At 45.7% G+C, this 10,466-nt stretch overlaps 1 protein-coding gene across 1 annotated transcript in view; it reads right to left on the bottom strand.

Annotated features, from left to right (window-relative positions):
- Positions 1–4,075: 4,075 nt before the first annotated feature.
- znf513a (zinc finger protein 513a) overlaps positions 4,076–10,466 on the bottom strand; it is a gene marked incomplete at its 3' end in the record, with an annotated part of 27,399 nt that continues 21,008 nt past the window's right edge. Inside the window, 10 exon segments of the mRNA XM_083789941.1 lie at positions 4,076–5,295; positions 6,575–6,611; positions 6,614–6,622; positions 6,626–6,706; positions 6,709–6,803; positions 6,806–6,827; positions 6,829–6,881; positions 6,884–7,094; positions 7,096–7,203; positions 7,205–7,434. Of these exon segments, the coding sequence (XP_083646067.1) occupies positions 4,076–5,295; positions 6,575–6,611; positions 6,614–6,622; positions 6,626–6,706; positions 6,709–6,803; positions 6,806–6,827; positions 6,829–6,881; positions 6,884–7,094; positions 7,096–7,203; positions 7,205–7,434 (2,066 nt within the window).

The following is a 10,466-nucleotide window of genomic DNA, read 5'->3' on the forward strand; positions in this document are numbered from 1 at the left end:
TAGGCTATAACATGACGTCATGTTTGTCCTAGTGATGGCACTATGATGATGTAATGTGTATTAGGCTATAACATGACGTCATGTTTGTCCTAGTGATGGCACTATGATGATGTAATGTGTATTAGGCTATAACATGACATCATGTTTGTCCTAGTGATGGCACTATGATGATGTAATGTGTATTAGGCTATAACATGACGTCATGTTTGTCCTAGTGATGGCACTATGATGATGTAATGTATTAGGCTATAACATGACATGTTTGTCCTAGTGATGGCACTATGATGATGTAATGTGTATTAGGCTATAACATGACGTCATGTTTGTCCTAGTGATGGCACTATGATGATGTAATGTATTAGGCTATAACATAACGTCATGTTTGTCCTAGTGATGGCACTATGATGATGTAATGAGTCCTTTAAAAAAATAACCTTTCCCTCATTTACCTGTGCCTTCTCAAACCCAAAAACAATCATCACTTTGCCCCAGACAGAGAAAGATGTAAAGGTAGAAGGGGAAATTTGCGAAATCTGCCAAAAAAAATAAATGCTTACCACTAGCTTTCTTCACAGATGTGTTTATAAAGATGTCTACAATCACGCGTAAATGTTACCCAACCCAACACCCTTGGGACACTTTGTGACAGCTTCTGAAAGTTGGCGTACCATTATCAACCAATGTAAGGCAAAAGTGTCCAAATTGTATTATACTTTAAGTAGCATGTGACATGTCAGACTAAGGGGTTTTCATGATTCTGAATCCATTGCAAGCATTAGTTTTGCACAAAGAAAACTCCTTTGAATAAATAGCCGTCCGAGGTCAGCACATTTGGGTGGCTATGGCCGAATTTAGCCTATAAGGAGTATTTGCGTGCAAAACTAATGCTTGGAATGGATTCAGCATCATGAAAAAAAAACCTAATTTGACATAGATAGAATACTTTATTGGCAGTTTAAGAAAATTTCAGAAATTTACATCATTTAAAAAAAACGCCAAATGGACTTAGACACAAAAAAGCCTTCGCTTGTTTCCATTGTGGTCCACATGTCACATGCTACTTAAAGCATAACGAAATTTGGGGGAATTCTGCCTTATATTGGTTGATAATGGTACCCAAAGTTTCCCAAGTGAGTTGGGTTGGAACCAATTGATGTTATACACACTAAACCCAAGCGTTTAGGTTATAAACTGTTTTAAACACATTTGTAACACTTTTTAAACGTGTCACAGTGTTTAGATTATAAACAGAAGAACATGTTTAATCGCCTGTAACACTTTTTAAACGTGTCACAGTGTTTAGATTATAAACAGAAGAACATGTTTAATCGCCTGTAACACTTTTTTAAACGTGTCACAGTGTTTAGATTATAAACAGAAGAACATGTTTAATCGCCTGTAACACTTTTTAAACGTGTCACAGTGTTTAGATTATAAACAGAAGAACATGTTTAATCGCCTGTAACACTTTTTAAACACATAAACGTGTTTAGTTTTTACAATCAGTCAGTCATATTATAGGTGTTTAGAATTTGAACACTAGGTGTTCTCGTGAGGTGTTTGAGTGAACTCGTGTTCTACTGTATTTTATGACCATTAATAAACACTTGGCATTTTATTATTACACACATGGTGTTTAGGTTTAAACGCGTCACATGTTCCAGGGATTTACAGTGTAGTAGACACCTTTATGAACACATTTTGTGAAGAAAACTAGTGCTAAGCATTGCAGATTTTCCACACCTTTCTAACTAGTAGGACAGGCTGCATCCTGCTGGACATTTGTGTTCTAAATAACACCCTCTCTAGTCTAATAATACTGCGACGTAGTTGATCAGTACATATTTATAAATATATATATATAACACTATGCTAGGGCTCCGTTTCTAATATTGAAAAGGCTATGATATGATCGTGTTGCAAAGTACTGAAGTCTCATTACAACGATAGGTCCTTGCTTAACCCATTCTGACCGGGCACCCATTTTGGTGTTGGCATCATGTCATGCTTTAGCTATTGAAAAATAGCAGACCTACAAGCTGGCGAGTGGCGCGATACGATACGCGCAAATAGACGAGCTTGTAGGTCTGCTATTTTTTTTTTAATCGAAGAACGACTGACATTTTTAGAATCTGATCTCGGTCAGAATGGGTTCATCAGACCAGTGTGTGTCCAGTGGAAACCTCGTATGAATCTGATCTCAGGTCAGAATGGGTTAAATCATAATTGACATGTAATAAGCGAGTAAGACAATAGTGATATAAACACTCATCTTGAAATGTATACATTAAAGAATAAATAACTTGTCAGGTTTAAACGATGCTCTGGGCCCAAGAGTTCAAGACTTGTAATAAGAAGAGTCCGATCAGAGTGGATCAGATTTGGGGTGTTATTTTTTGATTGATCGACTTTTATTTCTTATATTGAGATTTTATGGATAACTATATGATCACAGATTGGGATACCAAAGTGATCCCAATTCCGTTTCAAACTACCTTTAAAAATCCCAATTTCATCCACTCGGACAAGTTTTGGGCCTGCAAGGGGGATCCAAATTCTATCTTGGCACATTTAAAATAAACCTGAAGATATGCATTCTCTTAGTTTCTTCTTCTTGGCATCTCAAGACTTTTCACATTGACTTTCTAAAACTAAATGTGACGCAGCTTTAAAGGGACACTTCACCCTTTTTGCAAAAAAATATATGTTAATGATGTTTAGAAGCTTTAGAACACTTTCCTGGAGATCTTTATGTGTGTAATATGTGGTTTTAGATATTTTAGATTGTAGCAGTGAGCCTGTTGTCTCTGATGTCATGGACACTGGGCTCACTTCCTTCCTGGACTACATGTTGTCTCAGTAAGACAGCTCTCCCCCTATCCACAAGGAGGAGCAGTGCACCAAAGAATTATGGGAATTGTAGTCGAGGAAGGAAGTGAGCCCAGTGTCCATGACATCAGAGACAACAGGCTCACTGCTACAATCTAAAATAACTAAAACCACATATTACACACACAAAGACCCCCAGGAAAGTGATCTAAAGCTTCTAAACGTCATTAACATATATTTTTTTGCAAAAAGGGTGAAGTGTCCCTTTAAGAATCCAGGCAGAAGTAGGCATGGGGTTCCCACATATTATCGAAGTAATATTAGGAAAAAAGGTGAGAAGAAGTGGCTCTAAGTAAGGCATGATGTGTGTGTGTGTGGGTGTGGGGGTGGGGGGGGGGCAGTCTGGAATGGCAGTTTTGGGGATTAGCATATTATGGTGGTTAAATGAAGACTTAACAAAGTGGAGCACTTTATCCATTAAGTCCATTTCACGGGCACAAACACAGCAACGAGCCTTCAGTGAGAAGACAGGCTTTCGAACAAACTTCTTCAACCACACTATTCAAAGGCATCAAAATACTTTTTTTTTTCTTCCCACAATTGTGCATGAAATTCCACAAACAAGTAGCAGCCTCTGAAGACACAAAACATGACCCAACACGAGACGAACACAAAGAACCGTATATAAGGAAAGCAATACATACAAACTGCTGGTAGCTTTAGTGTGTTTGCTGAGTTTTAACTGTATACAATCTCAGGTTTGTGGCACAATGTGCTATATTCCCTACCTAGACATAATAATAATAGCTCAAATTTATATAGCGCTTTTCTAAATACCCAAAGCGCTTTACACATAGGAACACTAGGAACAGACTTTAAGAAAAAAATCCCAAAGCAAAACACAACAGTACAGGGTTAAAAAGATAAAAGGATAAACGAGGGAGGGGGAGGGGGAGGGGGAGGGGGAGGGGGGGGGGGGACATCCTAACCAGACCTCAGCTGGGGAAAGCTATCCTGAAGAGGTGGGTTTAGAGTGAGGTTTCGAGTGAGAGGAGAGAGGGAGCAACTCTGAGATGGTTAGGGAGTTCATTCCAAGAGTTTGGGGAGCCGAAACCTAGAAGGCCCTGTCCTCCCCCCCCCCAGGCGCGGTACTTTGTGGCCTTGCAGACCTTCAGGAGGTTGGCTTCACTGGACCTGAGGGAGCGGGGGGGGGGGGGAGCCAGGTCATTGAGAGCTTTGTAGGTGGTCAGCAGGATTTTGTGGTGAATTCTTTGTTTGACGGGAAGCCAGTGTAGGCGGTGGAGGACGGGTGTAACGACGTGGTCTCTGATGGAGCGTGTACTCCAGGTGAGCAGGCGGGCAGCAGCGGAGTTTTACACGTGTTGTAGTTGGTGGAGGACTTTGGAGGCGGAGCCATGGAGTACACCGTGGCAGCAGTCAGCCCGGGGTGTGACGACGACGACGATGATGAAGATGAATGCGTGGACGAGGGTTTGGGCAGCAGGGAAAGACAGAGAGGGCCGATGTACTGCATGTTGTCCACCCCGACCACGTCCTTCCTCGGAGTCTGAACCCCGCCGCCGCCCACTCTTATCCCTTCCTCCACGTCGTCCTCCTCTTCGTCGTCCTCGTCGTTGTTGTTGTCGTTGTTGTTGTTGTTGTTCCTGGGCAGCGGGACCTTCACCCAGCCCTCGGTGGCCAGGCCGTGCTTCTTCTGGTGCCTCTTGTAGTTGTCCCAGTGGCCCGTGGTGTAGCCGCACTCCACGCACTTGTAGGGCTTCTCCCCGGTGTGCCGCAGCATGTGGCGCTTCAGGTTCATGCTCTGGTTGCAGCTGTAGCTGCACACGGCGCACTGGAAGGGCTTGGCGCCCGAGTGCACGCGCTGGTGCCTCTTCAGGTTGGCCAGGTTGCCGCAGGCGTAGTCGCACAGGTGGCACTTGTAGGGCTTCTCGCCCGTGTGCACGCGGTGGTGCCGCTTCAGGTTGTCGAAGTGCGCCGAGGCGTAGTCGCACTGCGGGCACCGGTAGGGCTTCTCGCCGCTGTGCGTCTTCATGTGGCGCGCCAGGTGGTTGGGGTAGTGGGTGAGGAAGGGGCAGGCGGCGCAGGTGTACACCTTGTCGCTGCGCTCCCCGGGGCTGTTGGGCGACGAGGAGGACGAGTCCTTGGTCAGCATGTCCAGGGTGCACTTGGCGCAGATCTGAGCCGAGGAGCCGTCCTCGTCCTCCAGGACGACGCCGCACAGGCGGCACGTGAACGGGAACAGGGAGGGAGGGAGGGGGCTGCTGTCGGCGACCCTCATTCCTCCACCTCCTGGGCTCTCCAGGAGAGGACGGGGTTGGTGGTGACCAGACGCTGGGTTTGGGTTTGGTGGTGGTGGGGGGGGCGGCGGTCCCCCTTTTAAGTTCTCAAACGGCGACAGGTAGTCACTGTTTTGGGCGTTGAGGTTTGGAGCTGACTTCATAACTTCTGCAAATTTAGTTTTTTAAAAGAGGGAAGAAAAGACAAAGAACAGTCAGATAATCTGAATATACTTTTTTTTACCAGTGGTGGAAAAAAAGTACTCAATTGTTTTACTTAACCCATTCTGACCTGAGATCAGATTCATATACGAGGTTTCCACTGGGGACACACACTGGTCTGATTATAACCCATTCTGACCTGAGATCAGATTCTAAAAATGTCAGTCGTTCTTCGATTTTTCAAAAAAATAGCAGACCTACAAGCTCGTAGCGCGCCACTCGGTGGCGCGCTACGAGCTTGTAGGTCTGCTATTTTTAAATAGCTAAAGCATAACATGATGCCGACACCAAAATGGGTGCCCGTTCAGAATGGGTTAAAGTAAATGTACCAATACTGCAATTTAGAACTACTTCGTTACAAGTAAATGTACGGAATTGAAAACGTACTTGAGTAAAAGTACTAAAAGTAAACGTACTCGTTGTGCAGAATGTGCCATTTCACAATGTGTACAAAATCTATTAAATAGCCGATCTACAAGCTCACAATGCAATGCAACGCAACGCATTGTGAGCTTGTAGATCGGCTATTTTCGAATGGCCGAAATGTATAGGGTTGAAGTGGTTAAATGTATGTTTTCGAATCAAAATCTCCAAAGTAACTAAAGTTGTTTTCAAAATAATTGTAGTAAAATTAAAGTAATTGTAAAAGTAAAAAGTAAAAATGTTCGCTCTGAGATGTAGTGGAGTAGATGGAAAAAGTACTGGTACTGGAATTAAAGTACAGTACAAATACCTCAAAATTGTACACATTTACTGCTATCATTTTTTTTTTTTTTTTTTTTTTTTTTTTAGATTTTTTTTTTTTGCGGCTTACGCCTTTTATTGATTTTGAAGGGACAGACAGTAGGCTGACAGGAAACGGGAGAGAGATGGGGGGGATGACATGCAGTAAAGGCCGTGTCGGGTCCGGGAGTCGAACCCGCGGCACACTGCGACTGGATTACCAGTCCGGTGCCCAGACGTTACGCTACGGCCTGGGCCACTGCTATCATTTATTGAAAAATTAGGACCTAATTCACGCCAACGAAAAAATAAAAAAAAGACTAAATGCAGCGAGAAAATACATTGCATTAAGTGACAGTAAAGTGGCAGTAATCTCTCTTTGTAGTATATTTAATTATATATGTGATTTTGAGAGAAGTTAATATGTTCTTTACATTGCTAAAGGGTAGACACCACAGTTCTAAACGGTTGGGGGAGTCACTGATGTGAAGGAAACTGAATACCTTTGGTTGAAGCGGCGTGCAGCTCGTCCTCATTGGGTCTTCGGCCAGTCAGGTGGTGCCTCTTCTGAGGCGCCACGTGGCCAATGACGACGGGCGGTTGGCCTCCAGCCCCGCCCCTCCTCCTCCTCCTCCTCGGAGGTGGTGGTGTGCATGCGCTGGTGCCTCTTGAGGTTGCCCAGGGAACTGCAGGCGAAGGTGCAGCGGTCACACTTGTAGGGCTTCTCCCCGTGTGGATGCGCAGGTGCCTCTGCAGGGTTGACCAGCTGCGCCGAGGCGTAGGTGCACAGCGGGCAGTTGTAGGGCTTCTCCCGTTGTGCGTCTTCATGTGCCTCTTCACGTGGTTGGCGTAGCGCGAGGAGAAGCCGCACACGTGGCAGGTGTGCAGCTTGTTGAAGCCGTCCTCGTCGCCCAGCAGCTTCTCGCCGCCGTCGCCGTCGCTGTCCATCTGCGAGTGCGAGGAGGAGCCCGAGCCGCGCATCCCGCCGCCGCCGCCGAACGGGGAGCAGAAGTCCATCTTATGGGGCCTCCTTGGAGGCTTTGCTGCAGCAGCGGAGGCAGTACGGGCCCACCAGGTCCATTCCGGGGCCCAGGGGGTCGTCGCGGAGCTGGCCGCAGCCCCGGCAGGAGAGGGTACGGGGGGAACGTGGGTTCAGTCTGCAGGGCCCCCCCCCGCCCCCCGCGCCGGCCCCCCACCCCCTCCCCCCCCTCCTCCTCCTCCTCCCCCTCCTCCCCCTCCCCCCTCCCGTTGTCTGCGGCGTGGCGTGAGTCGTCTGCTTCGCTCTCCATGCTGAGCTGGCTGTAGGCAGGGCTCTGATCGTCGCCCAGAGGATACACAGAGAAAACGATCTCAGCTGCTACTTCTGCCAGGAGGGGAAACGACAGACAGATGTTATTGAGGAGGGGAACGACAGACAGATGTTATTGAGGAGGGGGAACGACAGACAGATGTTATTGAGGAGGGGAACGACAGACAGATGTTATTGAGGAGGGGAACGACAGACAGATGTTATTGAGGAGGAGGGGAATGACAGACAGATGTTATTGAGGAGGGGGAACGACAGACAGATGTTATTGAGGAGGGGAACGACAGACAGATGTTATTGAGGAGGGGAACGACAGACAGATGTTATTGAGGAGGGGAACGACAGACAGATGTATTGAGGAGGGAACGACAGACAGATGTTATTGAGGAGGAGGGAACGACAGACAGATGTTATTGAGGAGGGGAACGACAGACAGATGTTATTGAGGAGGAGGGAACGACAGACAGATGTTATTGAGGAGGGGAACGACAGACAGATGTTATTGAGGAGGAGGGGGAACGACAGACAGATGTTATGAGGAGGGGAACGACAGACAGATGTTATGAGGAGGAGGGGAACGACAGACAGATGTTATTGAGGAGGGGAACGACAGACAAGTGTTATTGAGGAGGGGAACGACAGACAGATGTTATTGCAACTTCCACAAGCGTTTCAAATGTGAGCTTTGTGGCTGTTGTCACAACACGACCATAGTAACGCAGTGCAATTTCTGATTGCATATTTCCAAAACATCTTTTTTTTTTTAAGCCAATCCTTTTAGCAAAGCTGCAAATAGTTTTGAGCAGTTATAAATGATATGCACTAAGACTTAAGTAAAGGGCCAGTGAGAATAAAAGACTAAGTCCTGAACTCAAAAACATAATAAATAAATGAGACTCAATCATAGCATGGTTTAGAGCACGGGTTTCTCAGCGTTTTTGGGACCCCTCCAGACCCCCAATATGAATCGACAGCTGCAATAACCTTTTACAAACAAACAAAAAACAAAAGATATTTTTGAGAACCCCTGGTTTAGAGTTGTAGTTATCACATCTGATATGAATCATGTATCGTTTCAATCCATTATTGTAATTATGTTGTACCTGCAAGGACAACAAAGGCACATTAAATCACCCCCCCCCCCACCCCCCCCCCCCCCCCCGAGAGCATACAGTAGATAAGATATCCCCGTTTTAACATTTACTCCATACTTCTGAATTATCATTATCATTTCACAAAAGTCCAATATTACAACAATATAAAATTGACAAACAACGATACATAAAACACATTCTTGTCTTGTTACCTTAAATGCTCCTATAGGCTGGTACTGTACTGTGGTAAGTTGATTCAAAGCAACAAAGAATAAAAAGAGAGAAAAAGCCTTCTCTGAAATATGTGATCGGAACTCACGCAGCATTCATAGTTTCCGTACTGTCTCACAGTTCTACTTTAGGTAAAAAAATAGCGTTACACTCCCCCCCCCCCCCCCCCCCCCCCCCCCCCAGACGGAAAAGGAAATACTTCAGCAGATAGCCGGTCAGCCAGTCCCTCGGTTTAAGATGCCCTTCCCTCACGACCATACTGAAGCAAACCAGAGAGAGAGAGAGAGAGAGAGCTGAAAAGGAAACACTTCAGCAGATAGCCAGCCAGTCAGTCAGTCAGTCCCTCGGTTAACCCATTCTGACCCGAGATCAGATTCTAAAAAAATGTCTTCTACACGCTGACAGTTTTCTGAAAAAGCTATGTTTCTGACCTGAGATCAGATTCTAAAAAAGCTGTTTCTATGTCAGTGGTTCTTCGATTTTTCAAAAAATAGCAGACCTACAAGCTCATAGCGCGCCACTCGGTGGCGCGCTATGAGCTTGTAGGTCTGCTATTTTTCAATAGCTAAAGCACGACATGATGCGACACCAAAATGGGTTCCCCGGGCCAAAATGGGTTAGAGATGCCCTTTCCCTCACGACGATACTGAAGCAAACCAGAGAGAGAGAGAGAGAGAGCTGAATGAACTATCCCTCTGCTTCAGAGAGAGAGAGAGAGAGAGAGAGAGAGAGAGAGAGAGAGCTGAATGAACTATCCTCTGCTTCAGAGAGAGAGAGAGAGAGAGAGAGAGAGAGAGAGAGAGCTGAATGAACTATCCTCTGCTTCAGAGACAGAGAGAGAGAGAGAGAGCTGAATGAACTATCCTCTGCTTCAGAGAGAGAGAGAGAGAGAGAGAGAGCTGAATGAACTATCCTCTGCTTCAGAGACAGAGAGAGAGAGAGAGAGAGCTGAATGAACTATCCTCTGCTTCAGAGACAGAGAGAGAGAGAGAGAGAGAGCTGAATGAACTATTCCTCTGCTTCAGAGACAGAGAGGCAGGGGGGACGATGTGAGGAAGGCAGGAGTTGGGACTGTCCTTTATATATTCAGAGGGGAGAGAACCCCCCCTTTGGAAAGAGCTGGTGGATGATTACCAAGCCTAATGATAATGATGATGACTATAATGGCTGGGGCTGCAGATGATGATGATAATGATGATGATGATGATGATGATGATGATGATGATGATGAGGGGGAGACAATAATGGCAGCCGGGGAGCGGAGCCGAGGCAGCAGCAGATGATGATGATGATGATGATGATGATGATGATGATGATGATGAGGGGGAGACAATAATGGCAGCCCGGGGAGCCGGAGCCGAGGCAGCAGCAGATGATGATGATGATGATGATGATGATGATGAATAACCCATTTCGACCTGAGATCAGATTCTATAAACGTCTTCTACATCCTGACAGTTTTCTGAAAAAGCTATGTTTCTACGTGTCAGTCGTCAGATTTTTCAAAAATAGCAGACCTACAAGCTCGTAGCGCGCCACTCGGTGGCGCGCTATGAGCTTGTAGATCTGCTATTTTTCAATAGCTAAAAGCATAACATGATGCCAACGGCCACAAAAGGGGTTCCTGCCCAGAATGGGATAAATGCCTTTCCCTGTAATGGTGTCCTTGATGGTAATGGCTGTCCTTTTATGACCCTTATATAATAATGGCAGCACAGTTGGGTTTTTTTTTCCCTCTACTTTGCCGGTTTTTCATATCATTCT

Source organism: Protomyctophum parallelum (assembly GCF_964188405.1).
Source record: "Protomyctophum parallelum genome assembly, chromosome: 19".
Taxonomy (NCBI): domain Eukaryota; kingdom Metazoa; phylum Chordata; class Actinopteri; order Myctophiformes; family Myctophidae; genus Protomyctophum; species Protomyctophum parallelum.